The sequence below is a fragment of the Enhydra lutris genome, unplaced genomic scaffold (genome assembly GCF_002288905.1).
Source record: "Enhydra lutris kenyoni isolate GAN:26980312 unplaced genomic scaffold, ASM228890v2 scaffoldscaffold14, whole genome shotgun sequence".
In the NCBI taxonomy this organism is placed as follows: domain Eukaryota; kingdom Metazoa; phylum Chordata; class Mammalia; order Carnivora; family Mustelidae; genus Enhydra; species Enhydra lutris.
In genome coordinates this window covers 36,328,489-36,354,043 of record NW_019154098.1, presented here as the reverse complement: position 1 = coordinate 36,354,043, position 25,555 = coordinate 36,328,489, and the positions used below count along the sequence as shown (strand labels likewise).

At 47.0% G+C, this 25,555-nt stretch overlaps 1 protein-coding gene across 1 annotated transcript in view; it reads left to right on the top strand.

Annotated features, from left to right (window-relative positions):
• The window catches only part of LOC111146690 (grainyhead like transcription factor 2), a 158,678-nt gene extending 133,471 nt beyond the window's left edge, over positions 1-25,207 (top strand). The window contains exons 13-16 of the mRNA XM_022502351.1: positions 8,782-8,876; positions 12,740-12,825; positions 22,328-22,392; positions 24,283-25,207. Of these exons, the coding sequence (XP_022358059.1) occupies positions 8,782-8,876; positions 12,740-12,825; positions 22,328-22,392; positions 24,283-24,397 (361 nt within the window). The 3' untranslated portion in view covers positions 24,398-25,207. The remainder of the gene's footprint in view (positions 1-8,781; positions 8,877-12,739; positions 12,826-22,327; positions 22,393-24,282) is intronic.
• The last annotated feature ends 348 nt before the right edge of the window (positions 25,208-25,555 follow it).

Sequence of the window (25,555 nt, the reverse complement as noted above, 5' to 3'; positions counted from 1 at the left end):
CACCCTTTGGAGTGCAGGACCCAGACTGTGACAAGCCCAGGTGAGGGTACCTGGCAGAGGGGGCCGGTGCTCTGAGCCCCGAGGAGTGCCACCTGCCCTGGCACTTGCAGAGCCTCCGTCACGGCTGTCTCTGGCCAGTTCAGTGCTCCCTGCCAAGCAAGAGCCGTTAGTATGACAGCATCTTGTTAAGAGCTGGGAAGCCACATTGGCTCAACCACAGCCAGAGGAGGTAGCACAGTGAGGCCCGCCGCTCCCTACCACCCTTTGGAGTGCAGGACCCAGACTGTGACAAGCCCAGGTGAGGGTACCTGGCAGAGGGGGCCGGTGCTCTGAGCCCCGAGGAGTGCCACCTGCCCTGGCACTTGCAGAGCCTCCGTCACGGCTGTCTCTGGCCAGTTCAGTGCTCCCTGCCAAGCAAGAGCCGTTAGTATGACAGCATCTTGTTAAGAGCTGGGAAGCCACATTGGCTCAACCACAGCCAGAGGAGGTAGCACAGTGAGGCCCGCCGCTCCCTACCCCGGCTGCTCAGAGGCCCCCATGGTACGAAGACACAGGCTTGTTCACAAGCACAGCCCGGGGCCTCCAGTGCCAGCAAAGCTGGGTGTGATTAAAGCAGGAAAGTAGAGGAAACGCAGATGAGGTGGGAGGAGGAGCCATCATCAGGCACGTGCCCAAACGGGACAAAAAGGGGAACACCTGTTTGCTTCTGCCTCTCTGATGATAAAGTGAGTATGGGGAGGGTGACTTCTGCTGCTGAGTTTGGGCATCAGTAGAGCCCACGCAGGTTTGTTTCCTAGGCAGGGGATCCGAGTTAGATGCAGAGGCTCTGGACAGCGCTTCTCAGCAGCAGGCCTCTTGCTGCAGTTTGGAATCAGCTGGGAGTTGAAAAATAACTCACATAGGGGTAGCGCCCCCAGGGATTTCGATTTCATTGGCATGGGGTACAGCTTAGGTAGGGAGACCTTTCCAGAGTCCCCAGGTGATCCTGATGCCCGGCAGTGTGTGTGAGGTTCTCTGCCCTGGAGCCAGCCAGCCGTGATCTGAATCAGACCGTTCTAAGCTCCATAACTTAGTATAATGACTTTGTGCAGTCTCATCTAAAAATAGCAAATGATAATACCTAGCTGGTAGTCTGTCGAATGTCCTAGCATGTGGGAGAGGCTTTCAAGGGGGAAAAAAAAATCATGGCTGTTATTTTTGTGGCTAAGGTTCCTTTTCAAGCCCCCAGTAAATGATACTTAACTGAGAAATGGAAGAGAGGGGGAGGAAGAAGAATGGAAAGAACAAGCCAGACAGGAAGAATTTTCTGTGGAATATGGGCTCTTAACCAGGGATCCATGAATCCCTGGGTTTTTTTATGGGGAAGAGGAAGGGCTTTAAACCCCTTGAAATCATATGCAAATTGCTATGCAAATGTCACACATGTGGGAAATGCTGTTCTAGTCCATTACTTCAGGGGATCTGGTCCCCATGCCCATCTGACCTCTAGTTCCTGGAAAACCCTTCTTGCCTTAATCTCTTGTTCACAGTTGTCCCCACAGAGGGGTCCCCCATTCCAGCTTACAGTGGGGTCCCTTCAAGTCCAGCACCTTTTTAGATTTCACACTGCATTTGGGGCACAGGGACCCTTGGCAAGTGTGTCTGGAGGACAGTGGTTTTCCTCCAAGAATCTGCCATCACCATGGTGCTGATTGGAATCCTCAGACCACAGTCCTCTCCAAAAATTTCTCTTATCCCCTTGCTTCTTCTCAAAGGCACACCACCTTGGGGCTGCATTGTATTATCTCCTCAAAAGCTGAAACTTCAGGAGAAGGAAAAGGATGGGCAGGGCAACCACCACCCTGTGGATTGGTCCCATACCAGCTCAGGGAGAGAGCTGCCCAGGATGACATCACTCATCTTGCTGAAGGATGCCAGTAGAGGGCCCTGCCATTCCTCTTGCAGGAGGGAGAGTCCTGTAGATATTGCCAGACCAAACCATGAGCTTGGTTACAGTGTTGCTGAGAAGAGCCAGTTCTGGTGCTCATCTACCATGGAAGCAAACACTTTGGCTAAAGTTCAGTACCCTTGGAGAAGTTAGAGATTATTAACCAATCACCAGTGAATGCATTTAATCAACATAATATTAAATCTAAAAAGTCATCGCCCTGTGTTCATCTGCACAAAATAAAAGTCTTCTAGCATTCTAACTACTTTTTAAAGGAACGCTTTCACAGAGCTCCAAGTGCTTTGCTTTGATAAGGTTCTCAGGGATGCTAAGCAAACTACGAAATCGTAGCAAGGTATACTGGGCTCACAAGGTGGTTAAAAATAAAGGACAACTCCCCCCAGTTTCCCAAGGAAGAGCTGAAAACATAAATTAAAGCTTTAGGGCCAGTTTGAATCATTAAACCATTATGGATATTGCCAAAAGAATCAATGATTTACTGGTACTTGCTTTGTTCATTTAATTAACCTACATTTAAAGAGTAACGTAATTTAGAAATGTCTGTTACATTTTATGAAACACTTTTTTTTTCCGAGTTCTTTACAATTCATCTTTGACATAGGGTCTTTCTCATCACTAAAATTAAATGTTTTGTGTCATCTCACACTATTTATCAGGGGAATTCTTTCCCACTACTGTCAAAATAGAGATACAGCACTTTTTAAATCCTTATCTTCAAGACTGTCCTCAGAAATTTTATCCCAAGCCACAGATACTGATTCTTATAACATAGAAATAACTACACAAGTGTCTGCCACAAATCTGCCTCCCACTTTCAATTGTTTTTAATTAAAATTTTTATTTCATGATAATAGATCCATATGCCGTTGTTAAGAAGCCCACCCCCTTTTTGACTGATATATTTTTATTTTTTACTGTTAAGCATTGCATTTAAAAATTCACCCAGTAATTCTCAAATCTGCATCAGATAAGCAAGGGAGGTTTTAAAAAATATGTAAATTATTTTAATCAGTTTCTTACATTCATACCAGTTGTTCTTGCTTGTATACTAGTTTGCTCTTTTGCAAACTGGAAGATTTGAACTGAAGACTCCTTTTATAAATTTAACCCATATTAACTCTTTCCACTGCTCTTCATTTCTTCCTCGACTTCTCTGTTTTTCCTTGGGATTTTTTTTTCCTGCTGCCTGAAGAACTCTGTTTGACATTTTTGTTGCTATTGTTGTTGTGGAACTTTTGGCAAAGAAATCTCTCATAGTGTTTGTTTATTATAAATGCTTTTATTTAATGGTCAGTTTTGTAGGTTATTCTTGCTAAATACCAAATTCCAGTGTCAAATTACTTTCTTTCAGTTTTGGTTTCCATCATTACTGTGGAGAAATCATGTATCTGTCTTATTGTCACTGTTTCAAATGTGATTCCCATCCTTCCTCCCTCCTTTCCTTCTTTCCTTCCTTCCTTTCTCCCTCCTTTCCTTCCTTCCTTCCTTTCTTCTTCCTTCCCTCCTTTCCTTCCTCCTTTCCTTCCTTCCTTCCTTCCCTCCCTTCTTCCCTCTCTCCTTCCCTTTCTTATTGTTTGAGATGACTGCTTTAAAATGTTTTCCTTTCTTTTAGTTTTTTCAGAATTTTTATTAAGATGTTCCTACATGTAGGTTTCCTTTATTTTTTTCCTGCTTGGTATCTTATAGCACCTACTGAATCTGTGGGTTGATGTCTTTCATTAGTTTGGGAACAATATCAGCTATTATCTCTTCAAACAGTGCTTCTTAAGTGTTCTCTCTCTGCACTCCTTTGAGATTTGAAATGTATATTAGAATGTTTTATTGTGTCCCTGTGTTTTTTATGTGCTTTTCTGAAACGTACATCTTCTTTGCTCACCCTTTGTCAGCCTGGATATTTTCTATTGATCTAATGAGTTCTTAATTTCAGTTATCATACTTTTTAGTTCTAGGGTTTACACTTAATTGGTTTATTTATTTTAATAGATTCCAGCTCTATATGTCTTGACACTTGTATTCATGAACACAATGACAGTTATTTTTAAGTTCACATCTGGTAACTCACTAAGTGTGTTTTCTGTGGGCCTGTTTCTATGGCCTGGTTTTCTCTTGGTCCTGTTTATTAGTATATTTAATAAGCGTTAGTTGAATGGTGAACGATGTATATAAAAATTATGGAAGATCTAGCTGACCATGTTTTTCTCTTATGAAGGTTTTCCCTGTCCTCTGGTGTGCAGTCTGAATGAATGCAGATTACTACTCCATTTGGGACAGAACTGACCTTAGCTAGGTTGCAATTTGTATTAGCCTCAGACTACTTCATCCTAACCCCTAGACTAGCTCTGATGGACTTTCTCTGGGCCCTCTTCCTTGGTGGGATCTGAAATCTGATTTTTGTCTCTTTCACACGGGGAGACTACTAAAACCTCCTCTATGATTTTCAAGGACTTTCTGTTTAATTTCTTAGGTTCTTGTCCTCTACAGTTTAGGGGCTTGGCAGGTATCTCAAAAGGAAGACTGCATTGTCTGGTTTGCTTCTCTGTGCTTGCTTACTCTCTGGAAGTTTTTCCATAAGTCCTAGATGCCTTTGCAGCCCCAAACACCAATTTCTATTTCTCTAACGCTGTAAGATTACCAGAAGCTGTGCAAACATTTTAATCCTTGCATATGGGCCTCAGCTGGGGTTCTCACCTTCTGTTCCCCGTCAAGAACTGGCAGATGCTCTTGAGGGGATGGTGGCTCACTGACGACCAGCTCATCTCTCTGCATTCCCTTCCCTGAGACCTAGGCTTCTCCAGCCCTGACTGCCCCATCAGCAGTCTCCACTACTTTCAAGAGGTCTTCTGTCTGCTGTTTAATTTTATACAGTTTTCACATTGTTCTTGGCTAGAACATTGGCTTACCACCAGCTGCATGTCATCAGGACCAGAAATACCTGTATTTCCTCTTCAGACGACCCTACGGGGGCCTACTAATCTCATCATTTATTACTTGGCATTTTTGAGCTCTTAACTGTAGTAATCGTTACTAAATCTAGGTGTGGCTTTTGTTTGTTTTGCTCATTCTGCTAGAGGAGTTCTATCAATACCCCAGATTAGTGTTGATTAAAGTCATTTTGGGATGATTGCCCCAAGAGTAATTTGTTCCTGAAATTAATTGAGATCCTACTCCATACTGTGAGGGACCTTGTAAGACTTGAACACAAGAGAGTCTCCTCTTTTCTGAGGCTAACAGGGGAGGAAGCTCACTTTATTTGGGGGCATACATGGTAATTGGCACATGTAGATGTGAAATTGACAAACTGTGTCTCCATGGTGCCTGCATCTTGTTTTTGCACTTACTTCGGTGCCTCAGCACTTGGCACGAATGGCTAGAGCAGCTCAGCCTGGCGGGTGTGGCCAGAGACCCAGGCTTTAAATCCGAACACCTTAGCAGTTCTTTGCTTATATCTCACGGACTCTCTTTCCCTGAGACTGACCCCACAAGGCAATGGCTTCATATGCTGCTGAACCCGGAGTCACCCCAATATTAGCCACATACGTGCCAGTGAGATAGATGATTGACGTCAGAGAAAGCGCCTTCTCCTGGTTCTCCAGTCCATCAGTGGTACAGCGCAGCGTAATTGGACAGGACATGGGGAGACCTGAAAAATTTGTGTTCTTTTCATCTATCAAATGGGTCTGTCATACCTGCTCCTCTTTTCTTGTTTTGCTTTGAAAATAAATGAAACATTTGAATCTAGACCACACAAACTTATTGACTCCTGCTAGTTTTATAGATTGGAAATTGTGAAAAAGCATTTTTGAACTCCCAAGAGAAGTGTGGTTTATCCAAGATGTTATTTTAATGGCAGAGTTTGTCATGACTCAGAATGGGGTGCTATCAAAAGCCAGCAGGACTGGAAGAATATAAATAAATGTTGCTTGGTGAGAAAAGGAAAATCACCAGTTTAGGAACCCTCACACAGCATGAGAGCATGTCTGGTGATATTTCAGGCTATTTACCAGCTATTAACCTACTGGTTGCCGGCAGTTGTGTGAATTGATTTTTAATCTTCTGCTCCCAAGGTCATGGTCATCCCATTTCCAAGTCGCAATGGAATAACATGACCTGCTTTTATGATAAGGTAGTGAGGTGAAAACACAGGGAACAGTGCCCTAACAACTTATTACCACTGTGAACTGGGACTTGAGTTTGAGTTTTCTCTCTAGTTGTTTTCACAGTTTGACTTACTTGGGAATAAAAGAGAATGCTGATTCCTTTTTTTTTTTTTTTAAAGATTTTATTTATTTGTTTGACAGACAGAGATCACAAGTAGGCAGAGAGGCAGACAGAGAGAGAGGAGGAAGCAGGCTCTCTGCTCAGCAGAGAGCCTGATGTGGGGCTCCATCCCAGGACCCTAGGATCATGACCTGAGCCGAGGGCAGAGGCTTTAACCCACTGAGCCACCCAGGCGCTCTGAGAATGCTGATTCTTAATATCATTTCTCATACCCTCACATCATCATGTCAGATTTCCTGAGCACCTTTATCATGAGGTTGTCCCTCAAAGCTGCATTCTCTAAACAGCCTATCTTACTTGTTAGCCACTTACCCTTGCACACACTGAGCCTGACTTTGGTTTTCACTAAAATAGGGATAAGATTAACCGTTGCCCTGGCTGGCTCACATGGTGTTCCTTAGACCTCAGTGACCAAGAAGATTTCAAGGACTTTTATAAAATGTGAAGTCTTTTTTAAAAAACTGAGAAACCTCTTCAGAGCACTAGGCATATGAGATGATAAATTAAAGCATTGTTGGTTTAATAATTTAATAATATTTAATATTTATTTTTATATTTATATATTATATAAATGTATATATTATGTATTTGGAATAATAAAATTTATAATTTATAAAATAATAAAATAAAAATTATATATACGATATATTTATATTTATATTATGTTTATGGTATATTAAACATTTAATATTTAATAATTTAATAGATTTGATAGAAATACTTTCTGGACCGTCCATAGTTTTGCACCTTGTGCTCTTTGTACCACTGGACCCCACCACTAGCTTGACTTGAGAATTGACAAATAGCTTCTTCATGACAGTGATGCCAGAGGGGAATTGTCTTTGTAGCGGGGTTTTGTACTCTCTTGGAAGCGTCTCAGCTTCCCACGCAGGAAGCTTTTCCAACATGAGTCCTTCAATTACACCAAAGTGCACTCTTTGCTCTCTGAGGGTCCAGGGAAACTTTGGCGTCTTTCAAGCTCTCTGCCATACTTATTCTTCTCCATATCTTGCTTTCTCTGATCTCTCCACCTTTATCGTCACTGTCATCGTCCTCTCTAACACTTCAGTAGCACTTACCGTATATCCAGCAATGGTGTCAAATTTATTTAATTCTTTTAACAGTCTCCTTTTAAAGACAAGGGATCTGAGGCTCATGGCAGTTGAGGAGCTTGTCTGTGTTCCCATAGCTGGTAAATTGTAAAGCAGGGGTTTAAACCAAAGACGTCTGGACCCAGAGTTCATGTCCTGATAATTCTGTTGAACTGCCCGTCTGGCACTGCTTCCTGTGCCTAGTTCCAAGAATCTCCAGAGAGAGAAAAAAATTTCCAAAAACCTGGCAACTCCCTTGAGGGCTTGAAGAATGGCAAGACTCCGTGAGCATTTTCTCCATATCTAAGCCAGTTCTGGCTGCTCTAGTAAAACACCACAGACGGGGGTGCTTACACAACAGAAATGTATTTCTCAGAGTTCTGGAGGCTGGAAGTGTGAGATCAGGTGCCCTCATGGTCAGTGTCTCGTGAGAACCCTCTTCTGGCTTGCAGATGGTGGTCTTCTCACTCTGTCTCACAAGGCAGTCCTTTCTTCTTGGGCTGTTAATCCCATCATGGCGGCTGCACCTTCCTGTCCTAATTACCTTTCAAAGGCCTCACCCCTGAATGACATCTTACTGGAGAGTGTGTTTCAACATATGAATTTGGGAAGATACATACATGGCAGGCCACAACACTCAGCACCAATGACTTCTCTTCAGTGGTAGTCTGTGCTTCCGATTTCTGTTCCTCCCCAGGACTCCTCCCCTTCCTTGGAGGAGGGTACTTCCCTAGAGTACCCAGAATGGACAGGAACTTCCGGAGGAAATGCAAAACCACCAGCACTGGCTCCTGCGGGGACATGTGGGGACTCAGCACCATATGGGGGTCCGGGAGATACTGAGACCCCCCCCCTTCCCAAGGAGGAGGGAGGGGCTGGGTGGTCGAGGTCTGAGTGTCTGGGGGAACTCCCACCACTGCAGTCTCGTTTGCTCCAACCAGATGGAGTCGTAGGACAGCAGGAAGTCAGGGCAGCCTCAGAACTGAGAACCAGCCTGGGAAGCCCGTCTCATTGCCAGCCGCCCCCGCTGTGCTCTTCAGGGGCTGGCAAGAGAGTGTGGGACACTCAGGCCCTAGCTCAGTGCGAGGAGCTCATAATTTGGAGATCACACAGACCACGTTCACTCCTGCTATCCCCATCCCAGCCCTGATCTTTGGAGTAGGAAGGGGGTTAGGTGCAGGACAGGACACGTAAAACCCAGGGGTCTCATCTTTGTGGATCCATATGCAGTAATGGGCAGTATGTCCTTGGTCCATGCCCTAAAGATATTGGTGTGTGTGTTCTGCCCCTGACAGGGATGACTTGCAACCTGCAGGGGAGAGGAAGGAGGTTGCTGAGTGGATCCAGCTGTAGAGAACTAGGGATGGTACAAACAAAGGAAAAAGACAGAGCCAGACATGTACATGAACCTTTCTTGTGACTCCCTGCATGCTTTACTAACCAATTTCTGCTCATCTTTTCTAGCAGCAGTGTCCTTGTTAAACGGATGTTCAGGCCCATGGAAGAGGAATTTGGACCAGCACCTTCTAAGCAGCTGAAAGAAGAAGGGATGAAGCGAGGTATCTCCCCTCTGGCTTTACAGGGTTACCCAGCCTCCCATCACGAACGGTGGGGGTGATTCACACAGAAGCCCGTGCAGCCCAGCCCAGACCCCGTGGTTCACGGCTGTCCTGGGATTGGTTACTGACGCAGGAACACCACAGTCGGCCCCTTCACTTCCGGCCCTGTCCTTTGAAGCACCTTAAGCAAACATTTATTCTTTCTGGGCACTGTTCTTTCCTTTGCCTTGGGAGAAAGCTGCCTAAGGTACTAATGAGCCAGCAGTGAGGTCCAAGGTCAGGAAGAAGCTTTTGCTGCACATGAGACAGTACTGTCTCTGAGGCAGTAGCGGCTGAAAATCATTCCAGAGATGCAAACAGATAAAGGAGCCTGTTTCCTGACATCACAACTTCTTCACTTTCTTCACTTTCTCTCAGGCAAGGGTCTTACCACTTCATCAAGAGAGTAAGAGAGGAAGTCAGAGTGGGTCAGTGTTTCGCTCTGCCTTTCGATACTGTACGTGACTCGCTGTCCTTCCTTGGAGGACGAGGAGCGTGTGGGGAATGGCCATTTCCCCTCCTGTCCTGTGGCCAACGCCAAGAGCTTCCAGAGATCTTAGACGTCCCATGCTGGACTTCCAGTGAGTCAGGCTACCCTGTTAAATATGGTCTCCATCCACACAGACTTGACTTTTTTTTTTTTACCGAGAAATTATATTTCATTTCTGCTTGTTGTAACGGGATTTGCATAATGGTCAAGAGCATCCCCTCTGTAGCCTTCCTCAGCTCTCCAGAGTGGTACGACCTTGGGGAGACCCTCCGCTCCTTCGAGTCCTCGGTGTAAAAACAGGGATGACGAGAGTACGTACCTGTGGAGTTGCTGTGAGGACTGATGGAGTTCAGTGTATGTTGAACACGTCCCCCGGGTGCCTTCCACACAGAAAGCACTCTGTTCACTATTTCAGCTGTGACTTTTATTATTAGGTCTGGATCTAGTTATGTCCGTTCATTGTGAATAAGCAATTAGTGTTTCAAAATGGAAAGAGCATAAATACCTGGGTGGTGTTAATTACATTAGCAACATTTAAACCTTTTGAAAATTGGTTTCACAGGCTTCCCATCAAATATTCAGGTGCATTTCGGGCTTCGTTCTTGCATGCTTTTTCTATCACATACTTTAGAACGAAGGAAGAATTATATGGAAATCAGGAATCACACAGGCAGAAGTAATTGTAGCTTGCATCCATATTTAGTGCATGCTGGCTAGCCCAAAGGTTGTGTTTTTCAGGTTATTTTGAGATTGTGATGTCAGTATAAAAATTGCCACTGGGAATTCTGTTGGGCTGTGACAAAAAACAAGTCTACTGCCTTTAAAACATCTAAATCACAGAGACACACGAGGGCGCTGCAGGCTACCAGGGGCTGAGCACGTGGTCTCCTGGGTGTGGCTTTCCTTTGGAAAAGGACAGTGGAGTTCCTGTGCCCCTTGCCTGGAGTTCCCAGTCAGAGCTGGTCCTTGCCAGAACAAGAGGGATCAGGGTCACTGATGGTTCCCATTGTTTATTTCTTAGAAGTTCTCCAGGAGAGAAAATGATCATAATTATCACCAAAGCCATCCTTTGTTGTTCTGCCTTTGTAGCCACTTCCCTGGGTGGCTCTGTGGGAGTTACTGGGAGCCTGCCCCTGCGGCTGTCTGCCTTTGCCCTAATGTCTGGGGTGCATGCTGGCCACCGTCGCTGCGGTGGCCACTGTGAGCAGACGGATGCTTGTGCGTGCACCGCCACAGCCCCATGGTTACCGCAGCTGCCGCCCAGGGCAAGCTGGGGAGGTGCTCTGTGAGCCCAGCGGGGGCGAGGGGGCACCACCCTGCCAGGCCTCTCTGCCACAGGCCACTAGAGTGCCTCTAGCCCCTTCCCCCGACACCTGTAGCAAGGGTGTCAGCCGTACCATTTCAAAGACAAAGAGTTTAAAAGAAAAAAAAATCTGTAAATCCAATGGAAGCAGTACTCATTTTAATAGAATATGTTTGGGGTTCCCTTAGGGTCAGCCTGCTGGAAGTGACATTTTTCCATTGGGGCTTGTGGGGAGAACCTATAGAATGTTCACTGTGACAGCCACCCCTCTTCTCAATCTAATTGTCCTCATCTAGTTGTAACTGAGGTCCTCTGGTCTAATTGTTCCTCGTTATGCCACTGACCTTGAGACCTCTTATAATGCGAGCAGGCCACTGGATCGTTTGAGCTGAAATGAAGACTAGAAATATTCCTCTAAATTTTGAAATCTTTGGAGACACGTTCAACCTGTTTATTAAATTGGTAGTTTATTTTTATACTTGGTAAAGAGAAGAAACTTTGCAATACTTCAGGGTTTTTTTTTTTCTCTTTTGTGTCATACACAAACTGAACATCTGTTGCCTGCAGAGAGAAAATGTAGGCAGAGCCATCGTGCACCCACGTAGACTTGGCCTTCATGAAGCAGGCAGCATTACTGAGGTCCCTGGGGCCTGGGGAAGAATGCAGGAAGGGGCAGGAGTTTGGGTTAGAGCTGGTTTCGGTTTCCATCTCTGACTTCATTCTTTCGGTTTGGTGGTAACCATGGCTCCATTGGTGCCTGACTGTGGTCAGAGGCTCAGCAGGGTTCCTTGGCTGTACACTCTTCCTGTAGTAGCCAGGCGGAGGGGGCTGCAGCCCTGGCGCTTTTCTTTTTCTCTGCAGTTAGAACCAGAAGCCACATCATTGGAGGAGGGAGAAAGTGCAGTCCGCCCAGGGGGCTGGAGGGTCTCATGTGAATGGCAGTTTCTTTCTGGGAGCTAAGCCTCATGCAGTTGCTGTAAGGAAGGGTGTCCACTGAGAGTGTCTTCTCCTCTCTCGTGGTGTCTGGGGCCACTACCATCTCTCCTAGTCTATTCATCATCAACTTGAGACTGTTAAGTTAGAGACAGTTACATTACAGAGATGTGAGCACAAAGCCACATTCCCCTTCGCAGAGGGCACGAGAGCCACGCCAGGTGCCTCATAATGGCGTCCGAGATGGAGGAGCGGGCTTGCTGTGTGCTGGGCACGGTGCTGAGTGCCCCACGTGGATGCTGTTCATTTAACCGCTGCACAAGCCTGTGAGGTAGATGATGACATTACCCCGTAGTCTGGGGAAGACCAGCGCTTGGAGAGGTTTAAGGAAGCAGGGTCCCACAGCCGGCTGAACTGGGGTCAAGGTCAGGCCGGTTGTACTCTGGGTGCTGGGCTTCTCCCTCCCGCCCCTGACAGGCTCCCTCCCAGGCCTGGGCATGGTTGGTCTGTCTGCCTGGAGTTGCCTTCCCCATCTTCTCTCCCCACGTCCGTGAAAAGCTCAGGCCCCTGTAAGCACTCTCTCACATCGTTTTCCTTCTGAACTCGTCCAGCCCTGTCCGGCTGTCTGTCTATTCGAGGAATGCCTGCCTCTCTAAGGGACGACGAATTCCTTAAGGTCAGACCATGTCTTAATTCGCTGCTGCAACCTCAGCTACCGGCACGCAGCCTGATGGGTGTTTGGCAATATTTGTTGAACGATCCAATGAATAGGTAGAAGACAGAGGTCGCAGAAAGAGATGTCCTAAGGAGATAATGGGCCCGCCTTGAGCAATTCCAATGTGAACAGTGTGGGAAAGCGTCACAGTCCGCTCGGTGTGACCCACTTATCCGTTCACTCCCTCGAAGGACCCTTAAGCCCTTGGCTGCGGGTCAGCTGTGGAGGGGTGGCAGTCACCCTTGGAGGGGTCGTCTGGGTCATCTGGGCTCCACGACCTCGCAGATACTGTCCGCCTCTGACATGTGTGTGACAGGAAGCGGCCTGGCAGCGGTCGGCCGTGTGGGCTCCTCGGTCACGCCTCCCCTCTGCTTCTCTTCCAGTGCTGTTGTACGTGCGGAAGGAGACAGACGATGTGTTCGACGCTTTGATGTTGAAATCACCTACGGTGAAGGGCCTGATGGAAGCGGTAAGCTGCTGGGCCTTTCAGGCTCCTGGAAACCTGCCTGCGTTCTCCTGAGCTGGAGTCCGTTCGTTAACATGCAGCCTTCCAGAGGACTCTGGAATGAGCTTTACAAAAGGAAAAGAAAAACAGGCTTATGGAAACACTGATTTCCACACCATCCTGGCTTATTAGCATTTAAGGAGAAGGAAACTTGGAAAAGCTGCCAATTCCCTGTCAGCTTAAGGCTGATCGGAGCTAGATGCCGTAGAGGGAGGTTCATCTGTGAGTTTCCATTTGTCTCTTTGTGTGAAACCAAATTAGATATGTTTAGCTTCCAAATATGCGCAGAACAAAAACAATTAGAAAGTAGCTTGCTAGCTGTGATGGTGTAATCCAGAATAAAAATGTGACCTCTTTTGGTTAAGAAACACACACATACATACAGCTGTTGCTGGGATATGGTGATTTAAGTAAGATTCTCAAGTTCTACCCTCTAGGGTTCTAGAACCCCCAGTTTAGTCTCGCGTCGGGGAACCTGGGCTCAGGGAAAGTTATTTTCTATTTTATCCACATGTTACCCATCCAAATTTGACTCTACTTCGACTATTTCTCCCTCCCACTTTTCCCCCGCCTCTAAACAGTGTTGTAGATCTGGGTATTCTATGGTGATGGAGACAACAAGACTGCCAAGGGACAGTCCAGGACCACTTGTGGGTCTGCAAGAGTGCCACATTGGAACAACGTCTTGGGTTGTGGGGCAAAATGTTGAAATGCATAGGGTGGGACCTAGAAGTGGAATCATACAATATGGGGTCTTTTGGGGTTGGCACCTCTCACTGAGCATAATGTTTCAAGCATGGTCTAGTACAATCAGTACTTCATTCCGTTTTATCGCTGAATAATATTCCATCGCATGGATATGCCACATATTAGTCACGTATTATTTTTACAAATTTGTCGGGTGATAGACATTTGGGGTTTTTCCACCCGCTGGGTGTTGTGAATAATGCTGCTCTGAACATGTACAGGTTTTTCTTTGAACCCTTGTGTTCAGCCACTGAGTAACCACTGCCTGCACCCGCCCCCTCCCCCCCGAACCACAGCAGAGTCGAGCTTTTGATCTCTCTTCGGGGAACTAGTTAGACCTTCCTTGCTTTGCTTGCCTGTGAGTGTGGGGGAGACCAGTGCGCATGGTATCCTTTGAGCTTGTAGGCCCGGGAGAGCTCAGATGCCTTGGGGCAATTCGGACTTCATCTCCCCTTTATTAAACCCGGAAAGAAAAGGTTTTACTTGATGGACCAACACAAACTGTCTCCTTGCTTCCTGAGTGGGTCACGTGGGCAAGCAGGGCCCGAGACGCTCCTTCCTGATTCTCAGGTGACTTGGTCTGCTCGAGAGCTCCAAAGGAAGGACACAGCAGCCCCTGCAGTTTGGGGGTGACCGCCAAGGACAGCGGGTTCCATTTAAGTGAAGCCTTGAGCGCACCGTGAAGTAAGAAGGCAGGACGCTGTCGTCGTATGCCAGGTTTCGCTGGAGCCTGGTTGGGCGGAGAAGCGACTGTTTCCAAGACATGCGGTCTCTGAGGACCAGCGCCTCACTAGTGGGTGGCATTTTACCATCCCGATACTTAGCAACATGCATGTGGAGAGATAGAGTAGCCTCGTGGGCTGGCACATGGGCTTCGGGCTCAGAGACCCACGTGTAGATCCCAACAGGCTCTTACTAGCCCGGTGAGTTTCTTAACTTCTTCTTCATCCCTCAAATGGAAATCGTCATCGTACCCACCTCACAGGACTGCTGGGGGGATGAAATGAGACACCACACATAGAAAACTCTGTGTGGTTCCTAAGAACCCAGTAAAGGTTAGCTTTTGTTACCAAACCATTGTTCTGAGTAGGAATCAGAGCTAGCAAAGATTGCGTGAACAGTCCCTCCTTATCCTCAGATTTTGGATTTCTCAAATAATCAGCTGCTCTATAGATACAGTCTAAGAGAAGGAAAGTTCTTTTGGCTCATCATTCTGTTCTGTCACTTTCCACTAACCTGGTGTTTTACTCGAGGCGTGGGGCTATGGAAATGGCACAGGGGACTGCATCCAAAACTCGGGAGGTTGTGCGGGGACCTCCCCTTCTCAAGCCTAGAGACAAGTGGGCTCCCAAAGAATGACCTGTATGCCCCACTGTCCAAAACCTCGCATTAAGCAAAAGTTCCAGACGAGAAAGCAATGTGACTCTGTTCTCTATGCTTTTAATTTTAAAGCCGCTCTTGATTTTAAAATAACATCATTCTATGTGTGTGTGGCGGGGGGGGGGTATATTTTTTAACAACTTAAAACTGCATACAAAAAAAAATCCTAACTTTTAAGAAAATCTGTTTAATCAAGAGACATTGTACTAGACATCAAGCCATCACTTTGAACCCTGTCAGTGGTTGAAAGTGGCTTTCTATAAAAGTGCAGTCTCCCACTCATTGTGGACCCAGCAGGTACTATGGGCCTAGGATGTTGCTTCTCTAAGTGGGGGATCTGTTGGCTTCTCCTGGGGTACTTTTCCGTGATGCTGTCCTAGAACCCTACACCTGACCTTCAGAATCAGGCTGTCTGTGGTGGGCGCAGGAATTAGCTTTGGTAGCAAACTCCCTGGTTGACCTGAAATCACACTGAAGTTCGGGAGCCACTGCCTGGTGTGTATGTTGGCTGGGAACTGATATTAGGGTCAGATTCTGCTTTAAGGTTCTACATGCATATTCCCTCCAAATGGGAATAATCCCTCCCATTATCCTCTTTTTGGGCCAGGAGTCTTGCAAAAGTGGCTTTGAGCAGGCGAGTGGCCCTGCAGGCTCCTCCAGCCGCGAGACCCACATCTGTGGATTTGGGGAATTGGCCTGGGTGGGTCTGGGATACCTCCTTCATCCTCCGTCAGAGGTGTGGGAAGCCCACATCCCTTGTCTGTTGAGGAAGGCGCTCGCAGTCTTCCAGGGAAAGCAGACCTCACGACTCCAAATGTCCAAGTGTGTCTTGTGTGAAGTAGGTGTGTGTCTTGCAGTTTTTGAAATAGGAACACCTGCTTCATATCCATACTCACATTGTCTTGTTCCCCTCGAGAACTAGTTTTGAAGGGTTGGCTCTGCCTCACCTTCCTCATCTGTGAAAGGAGACATCAAGAAGGTGAATGAGTCAGCACAAGCACTGGGGAGCTTTCTCTGAGCAGGTGATGGCAGTGACAGAGACGGTGATGCCGCTGCCCCTACAGCAGGGGGACTTGGGTTGCTTTCCGTTAGAGAACCTTCTCGTATTTCCGCTGTTAAACTCAAATCCCCCATCCTCAGCCAAGCGTTATTTGGATGTAGAAGAAACCTGTTCTGGGGGATAACTTACCCCCCCCACCAGAAAGCTTTGCATTTTTTTCTTTAAAAAAAAAAATTAATTATCGGCAACCTTTGGTGCAGTGTTGATGGATCACAGAAACAGACTAGAACGCGCTGGCCCCTTTCTCCACATGGGCTCGGAGCTCTGAGTCCGGCCGGCTCCCTGAGCACTTTGGAGATGGCGATGGTGCGCCTCCAGCCTGCACAGATTTCCTAGCGTCCGTACGTCAGGTCACTCAAGAGGATGGAGTGGTTCTGTTATCTAGAAAGTGGGCGGATTTCATGCTCGGCAGACACTGCCGTCTCCCTTGAGATGATGTGACTGTGTTTGCCTTAATTAAAGGGTCACACATCCCCCCCAGGAGCTCTGACACAGCGACATGAACAGGAAAGAACAGGCTGGCAAACGTCACTGAGCTCTGGTCACAACTCTGGTGTCTTGCGCTCGGCACTCTGAGAATCGTTGACTTCCTCCCTCGCAGAATGTGGACCATGACTGCTTTGGAGACTTGGTTCCTTTGTACTCCGCTGGCCCTCTCACTGTCTTAGAAAGAGCTCTTGACCACAAAAAAGAGGAATGGGGTTATTGTTTAATCTCTGCCATATTGGGTCATTTTGCTACGGAACTAGATAATTCTTCTACTGTCCTGAACCTCCCGTACCTTCATTTCACATGCCACAAAATCTTTATCCATACAGAGGTAGACACTGGATAGAAAAAGAAAAATAATTCTCTGTCAGCGGATGTTAATGCATGTTCCTATACTTGGAGTTATTTGGATAAAACAGACTGTTTCCCTTTTCGCCTGCATGTTTGGTATCACGTCATCCAAGCCACTTACGGAAATTTGATAATTCGCTTTGGCTTCTTTATTCTTAAAATTGGGTTTTATTATTATTATTTTTTTATTATTTAGAGGGAGGGTGAGAGCGCACAAGCAAGAGGGGCAGAGGGAGGAAAGAGAATGTTAAGGAGACAGGGCTGAGCATGGAGCCCCAGGCAGGGCTCGATCTTATAACCCTGAGATCACAACCTGAGCTGAAACCAAGAGTCGGACACTTAGCCAACTGCCTCACCCCTATAAATAGGTTTTAAACTTGATTACAGACAAGTATTTGGTGATGATGCTGGTGGTAGTGGAGGTGACATGAGTTTTCAGAGTTTTTTTGGCTTTTCTATGTGATTTTACCTAGTAATCCTTCATGTGAATCTTCAGCTGCTGTAGCCTCCTTCTAGTCTTTAACCGCCCCCCCCAAGGTTTACTCATACCTCAGGGCCTTTGCACCTGTTGCTCCTTTTGGCAAGAGTGTTTTTCCTCCATGTGGACAAGGCTCTCTCTCATTTCCTTCAGGCCTCTGCTCACATGGCCCTTGCTGAGACTGGCCTTGCCATACCACCTACAGAAATGGAATCTCTATCACTGTCCACCCCCCACCCCTGTGCTTTGCCTTATTTCACAGCACTGATCACCACTTGACATATTTAACATTTGCTAGACATTAGGTTTTTTTTTCTCCTTCCCAGTGGAGTGTAGAGCTCATGAGCACGGGGACTTTGTGTCTTCTATGTATCCCCAGATCCTTGAGTGTAAATATTTGACTGAGCCGAGCACCTACTATATACAGGCCACCGTGCTGAGTGCTGTGGGTGGCACAGTTTCATGTGCATTGCTTCCTTTGATCCTTACAATACCCCTGTGAACTTGGCAATGCAGGAATCATTATCATCATCCTACAGAAGTGGAGACAGGCCCAGGAGCAGGGTCTCCCGAGGTCTGATAGCTGCACAGAGCAGTGGACCCACTTAAGCCCTCAAGCAGTTCCGTCCAATGAGAGCGATGTCCACATGTGAAAAGTTATTTCAAGAAGAATAAACTTTCCAGGTCACAGCTCACCACAACTGAAGGAAAGAAGAGAGGCAACAAGAAACCATCAGGCAAGAAGTAGTACGGGCAGGGGTTGATCCCACACAGTCACGGTTCAAATCCTGGCTCTGACACTTGGTGTGATGTGACTTTGGGCCAGTTACTCAACCTCTCTGTACCCCAGTTGCATTTCTTAAATGAGGATAATAATAACATGGGATATTATTATTAGGATAATGAATGATAAAATGACATCTAAGGTTGTTGTGAAGATTAACTGAGTTCATCTACATGGCATTTAAAAGTAGCACGTAGAAATCCTCTGTACATGGATGGTAGGTAGGTAGGTACATACATACACAGATACATACGTACATACATAGGAGATGACTGTAAGCACTACGGGGTAGGGAGGCAGACAGATTCCTCCAAGCCAAAGGGGCTAGAGAAAAGGGTAGAGGTGTTCTCTGTTGATGCAGCTAGTTGATGCGCACAAGGGAAAATTTTGCTCATGGACCCGGTAGCACCGCTTCCGTTCACCTGAATTGATCGTGTATGGAGTAAAGGGCATTACTCCCTTATTCTCTTTGACGGGTCAAATGCAGCAGCTGCCGAAGTGTTTGCAAGCAACAGTTCCCTCCTTCTTAAATGTGTGTCTTAGAGCCTACGCTGAACTGTTTATAACTCCAAGTAAAAGTCATTGCCTTTGAGAGCAGGCTGTCCCATTGGATGTCTCTAGACAAGCACGCTGAGTCCTATGCTGGTAAAAACCAGTGAGTCTCTAAGTTCTGCCTGTCACTTACCTGAAGTGTCTGGGCAGAGAGAATGCTTCACCAAATAAAAGTCTAAAAGTTACAGATCATCAGACAACCAATAACACATTCATGAGATACGTCCAAGACTTGGATGTAAAGGAAGTCCTTCAGGTCTTTAAAAATATCAGTAATGGGTTTTAAAAATTATGAAAGTGGATTGTTTCAGATAAACTGAAAAGCAGAAATTAAAAAGCAAGCAGTTCTGCTAATTCCCTCATTTGAGAAAACTATGATGTGGCATGTATTTCCTGTGCATAGAAGGGAGGGTTTAATGGGGGCTGTCATCCAGGTCCCAGCCCGAAGGAATCCTTCTGTAACCCACCGACAGATGGCCACTTTCTTCCACATGGTATCCTGCACGGTCTCACTTCTTTCCAGGGTTCTGAATTTGGCAAAGCATTCTTCCTCGCCTGGCATGGAGGCAGAGGACGCCGTGTCACTATGGCCTGTCACCAAGCTGCCTCTGCCTCTGACAGTTGCACGGAGGACACAACTTTGCCCTTCAGTCTCACACATGCCCATTTTCTCTAAGTGTTCAGAGTCTGAAACCAGACTGCCAGATCACTACCTTTCCAATCTGTCGCTGCCCATTACAGCAGGGACAGTACCTAGTGACCATAAGCTCCGGCTGCCTCACCTGAGAAACGGCTCATAAAAGGACCTATTCCCCTGTAATGATGGGAGGATGGGGCAAGTTCATGGATGCAGAGTGTTAGGCAGGTATCATCATCCTACAGAGGTGGAGACAGGCCCAGGAGCGGGGTCTCCTGAGGTCTGATAACTGCACAGAGCAGTGGAGCCCACTTAAGCCCTCGAGCAGTTCCATCCAATGAGAGCGATGTCCACATGTGAAAAGTTATTTCAAGAAGAATAAACTTTCCAGGTTACAGCTCACCACAACTGAAGGAAAGAAGAGAGGCAACAAGAAACCATCAGACAAGTAAGCACTCAGGACATGCGAACTGCTGCTGCTGCCGCCGCCTCTCCCAGCAAACCCTGGTCCAGACCGGACATGTGCGGGTTTTATGCCAGTTGCCCACTCCCGGGTGGGCGATTATCAATCGATGTGTGAGCCCAAGTGGTTGTCATGGTTTGGGACACTGGGAGTCAAACCTCTGAAAAGACAAAGAATCAGAATCACTTTTCTTTCAGAAGAGGGGAGCCTATGGATAGGAGTCTGGCGATGTGGGGTAGGAAAATATTCCCATTTTATTTTTTTTTAATTTTTTATTTATTTTTTAAATTTCTTTTCAGTGTTCCAGAATTCATTGTTTATGCACCACACCACACCCAGTGCTCCATGCAATACGTGCCCTCCTTAATCACCACCACCAGGTTCACCCAACCTCCCACCCTATTTAAAAAAAAGTTTCGAATGACACCAACCAAAGTTAAAAAAAAAAAACAACTCTTACAGTCCAAGCAAGTCAGAACAATTAGGTGCAAATAACATGGACCCCAGGACTCCAGGCAGACAGCAAGTTCTGGGCATGGAAGTTCATTGGGGAATCTTCCTTTTTTGTGCCATGCATGTCTTTGGTTGTGTGATGAAGTCTGTGGATGCTTTTCTGAATGTTTTTCAGTGTACACGATAAAAAACATAGGATTACAAAGGAAACCAATTATATTGATAACATTGCTGTCATAATAAAAAATGTTTGCGATATAGGAATATATGTGCTCCTTTTTCGTACATTAGCTATCATGATCTATAGGCGGGACGAATAACCAACCATACTTCCAAAGTATGATGGATGCATGTAATTGATATTTTGAGATGTCCAAACTATGATTACTTTATATTTATAAAAGTGAATCACAATCATTGTAAGAGGGAAAAAAACACCACGGAATAAGAGAAAGGAGAAAGTGAAAGGATCTCCGAGTGTCTGTCCCTTTTTCGTTAGCCACTGTTAACAGCTCAGCAGGTCCTTCCCATAGTCTCTACTTCCTTACGTACTTCTTAAAAAACACAAATGGAATCACGCTCTGGGTACTGTTGGGCAGTTTATTAGCTTTTTTCCCCCTCAGTGTGTTCAGGACTTTTTTCCCCATACAGTCTTGCCACACTTTTTTAAACGACTGTTGGCTTTCAACGGTGAAGATAACAAAATGTGCTAATGAATGGTTGTTATATACAGTTTTTTCTGTTATGAGCGATGATGCTTTGAAAAGCTTTGCATACATCTGAGGGAGTATATTTCTGTAGACCAGATTACTAGATATGGAATATGTGGGTCAAAGGATATATGCTTTTTGAATTTTAGTAGCTTCTTCCAGATTTCCCTCCAAAGAAGTTGAGCTTCTTCCATTTATGGAATATGGAAGCCGATGTTTTTCGTACTCTGGCTATATTATCATTCTTTTAGTTTTTGTTAGTCTGATAACATAAAAGTAATGTCCTATTGTTGTTTTAATTTGAAATTTTTAAAAAAGATTTTATTTATTTGACAGAGAGAGAGAGAGATCACAAGTAGGCAGAGAGGCAGGCAGAGAGAGAGAGGGGGAAGCAGGCTCCCCGCTGAGCAGAGAGCCCGACACGGGGCTCGATCCCAGGACCCTGAGATCATAACCTGAGCTGAAGGCAGAGGCTTAACCCACTGAGCCACCCAGGTACCCCTTAATTTGAAATTTTAAAATTAGGAGTGAGGCGGTATGTTTTTTTCATGTGTTTATTGTCCTATTGTGTTTTTCTGTGTGAATTACTCCTTCACGCTGTGCTCTTTTCCCGTTGAATTGTTGGTCTTTTTCTGGATTTGCAGTAATTCTTTCTAACTCAAGGAAATTATTTCCATGCTTGTCATTTGTGTGGCAAAAACGTTTTGTAGGGTATTATTTATCTTCAGCTTTCTATGGTGGTTTTTGCTCTGTTGGTATTTGTAATTTTGTGTTGTTTTATCAACCTTTTGACCTTTTTTCTTAGGTTTCATATCTTTGTGGGAATGATCTTCCTTCCTTGAACATGATACCAATGCAAAGAACTTTTATGGTTTCAGCAGTCACATGTAAATCTTTGATCTGAAAATTATTTTGATGTAAGAAGTAGATGGGGCACCTGGTTAGCTCAGTCTGTAGAGTGGGTGATTCTTGATCTTGGGGTCATGAGTTTGAGCCCCACATTGGGCATAGAACTCACTAAAAAAGAAAAAAGAAGAAGTGGAGAAGGGCTCCAGCTTAACTTGAATTTTTTTCAATATGGCCACTTAATTAATCCAGCTCTCAGAGTCCATCTTTTACTGCTGATCTGAAATGACACCTTCATCATAGATTACACTGTCACATGGCTGAATCTTTTGTTGAATGATTTAAGGTCTGTCCAGGGGAGAGCCTCGCACCCCGGGCATACTGGGAGCCTGACTCCCGAGTGAAGGACACTGATACCCAGGAGAATCTCCAAGAGAGTGAAACTGTGCTTTCCCTCCTGCCTCTGCTCGGCTTCCCCTTCCATGCTCACTCGCCTTTCTGTTACTGGTGTTACAGATATCTGAGAAGTACGGGCTGCCTGTGGAGAAGATCACAAAGCTTTACAAGAAAAGCAAAAAAGGGTAAGAAAGAAATAACTTAAACTGACTTCCAAATCAGAGCGGTCTACATAGTGCCTTGGGGAAAAAAAAAAAAAAAAAGATGGCGCCTACCTTATCTTCCTGACCACGGTTAAGCAGCTTGTGCCCTGAAGGCATTTGGGAGATCTCAGTGAGAGAGGGCGGGAAGGAGACTGCAATGTCCTGATGTCAGCGGAGATGTCCCATTCCGAGGACAGGGTGAGCCAGTGGCACAGAAGGGTCCAGAGTGGTGAGGACACTGGGGAGGAGGCCAAGTCGCCCCTCTGCAGCGGAGTTTGTAAAGAATCACACATTGCCCTTGGGATTGGTTCCAGGACGACACAGTAAGAACAGGAAGCGTTCAGGGTACAGAGAAGTCTTCTGAGGTAATTAGTAGCAAAATGATCTGAATGATCATTGGACCTGCTTGTTCTCACTCAGGGTTAAGAACAGCACCTCCTTTACTGGGTGTTCAGTAGTTTCTGGGCCCCTGCAGGCGCTGTTAGTCCTCCCCACGCTGCCGCCTCTGGCCTCCCCCGGCTTCCTGTGCAGGGGGCTCTAAGAGTCGAGGCTGTAGGAGCCGGATTTCATTCCAGGAGACAATTTCCACTGAGTCAGCTTCTGGAGCTGCTATCCTACAAAATGCAGAAAGTGGTCTTTAAACACTTCTCGGAGCCTCTGTCATAAAGGAAATGGATTATCTGAGATGCTCAGGCTTTCTGAGTGACGGTCCCTTGGTAGATTGGGAGTCAAACAGGAAACCTTTTCCGCCGGAGCCCTGGTCGGCAAGCTCACTTAAATGCATGTGACGGTTTTCCCCATGGTCTGAGGGTGTTCCTTTGATGGGGAGGTTTGGGGGCCGTCTCAAGGTCTGGCTCACTCAGTGCAGACGTGCCTGCCGGTGGGGATAACGTTTCACTTCCATCAAGAACCGTGTCGGCCCTGCAGTAAATACATGACTCCTTACAGCAACTCTGTAGAGCGGGGTTTTCTAATTTTTTCAGAAGAATAAACTGAGGCTCTCAAAGGCTAAAAAACTTGCCAGATGACACATAGCTGTCAGATGAGTCCGTTCTTCAAAGGCAAAGAGATCTGTCTGATTTCCAAGTCAGGGACAGACCCTGGAAGTTGTTGATTCTCTTAAAACCAACGCACTTGGGATAGCTGACCCGAATAGGTCCCGTGGCGAGGTGTGAGCTTCCGAGAGAGGCAGAGCAGTTTCCAATCCAGCTCAGCCACGAATCGGCGGGAGGAACCCCCGGGAGCTGATATCTGCACACGGTTTTCTCATTTGCCAAGCGGCCATGGTCACACCTTCGGGGCTGCTTGGAAGATTAAAGACAAGGTCTCGGAAGTACCAAAACAAATTAGGTGCTCAGCAAAGGGTAGCCACGCTTCTTGATTTTCCTCTTCCTCCATCTATGGAGTACTTTTTTATTTTTTATTTTTATTTTATTTTATTTTATTTTATTTTATTATTTTTTGGAGTACTTTTTTAAAGTGCGTTTTCAAGAGGCCATATGGTTTAGTGAAAACAGGACCTGTGTAGGACCTGGCTCTGTGAAGAGCTGCCCTGTGATTTCAGGCTCACCTCTCTGGGCCACAGTTTACTGTTCCATAAAGCAAGGGGGAACGATCTCTGAAGACCCATTTAATAAGGAGTTGCAAGGTTGGTTCTGACAAATCGAGGCTTTGTTTTCCTCAAACTGGTTTCTGGGGAAAGAAAATATGATAAGGGTCTTCTTTTCCTGCCTTATCTCCTCGCTCCTCCATATCCCCCCCCCCCCCCCCAACAATGGCTCAGGGACCCCCCACCGAGCTTGGCATCTGCCCTTGCATGCTGCGTTGCTGATGGCGTCTTTGTTTCTTACCCCTCACCCCACTCCCTGGTAGCATCTTGGTGAACATGGACGACAACATCATTGAGCACTACTCGAACGAGGACACCTTCATTCTCAACATGGAGAGCATGGTGGAAGGCTTCAAGATCACACTCATGGAAATCTGAGCCCTGCTCTCGGCCTCCCCTTGGCATCGGCCCTCGGTGCCTTCCTCCCCAGAGCGATGGAGGCCCTGGCCCGGAACCCGGACGCCCACCTCCCCCACCCCAAAACCACTGTTACAGACTGTGCTGGGAGCCGGGCAAGGCACGGAGCCCTGTTCCTTACCGATGTGCTTGGCCCATCCACTGGCTCGTACTGGAGCGAAGCCTGAGCCCCTCAGGAAGGGATGCTGGGCCTGTCAGACACTTATTTATTGTCCACCTTGCCCTGGAGCCCAGGGTCCAGGCCCGCTGGGTCGCTGCAGGGCACAGCTGGCCCCACATGAGACCGTCCAGAGCCCTACCCTTACAAGGGAAACAGCCAGTCTGTTGGCCCTGAAGAGCCTGAAAACGTCTGGGTCCTTCTGCTTCACCTCTGCTTCTCCTGAGTGGCTGGACCAAAAGCGCTCCTGCCACTGCAGTAGTGAGGCGGCCCGAGGTGGACGCCGCTGCCTGGGCAGGAGCCTACAGGTTGCTGTGGGGAACCCTCCCAGGGTTTCCAGCGAGTGGCTCACCGGCCTTGCACAGGAAGACATTTAGCCACCGTGTAATGAGTGACCCAGAAGGTACGCCTGGCTGGCATGTACATAGTGTTTATAATATGGCAATAATATATTTTACCTGTGGTGTGCGGTCGCGTTTACTGCCGCTGGCCTGGGGCAGATAGAGCCGGGACTCCGCTTCCCGCCAGAGGGCTGCCTCTGTGCCGGGCAGGGACTCGGCCTTCGGGGCGTCAGGGGACCCCGGGGGTGCGGAGAAGGACGCTGCAGGGGTGGGGGGCGCGCCCACCCTGTGGGCCGCTGTGCTGGTCTCCCGGGGAGGCCCCCGCCCCTCCAGCTGCGCAGGGCTAGGCGGAGAGACTGCGGGGCGCGGCAGAGCTCGATTCCGAGGACCTGAGGACTTGGCCGCGCAGGAGCGCCTCACCGGGTACAAGTGCGTCCTTCGTCTCACGTGCCTCCCTCGGAGGAGCCTGACTGCAGCTCTGCGAGCCCGGCCGTCTGTCAACTTAGCTCCGAATCAAAGGCCCGGGGCCGCTTTTGCTCCAGGCTGCCCGATGCGGGGGCCCAGAGCGCTCTAGCTCTTCTGCGCTAAGCCTCCCGAGGAGGACTGGGAGGGCGGAGGTGT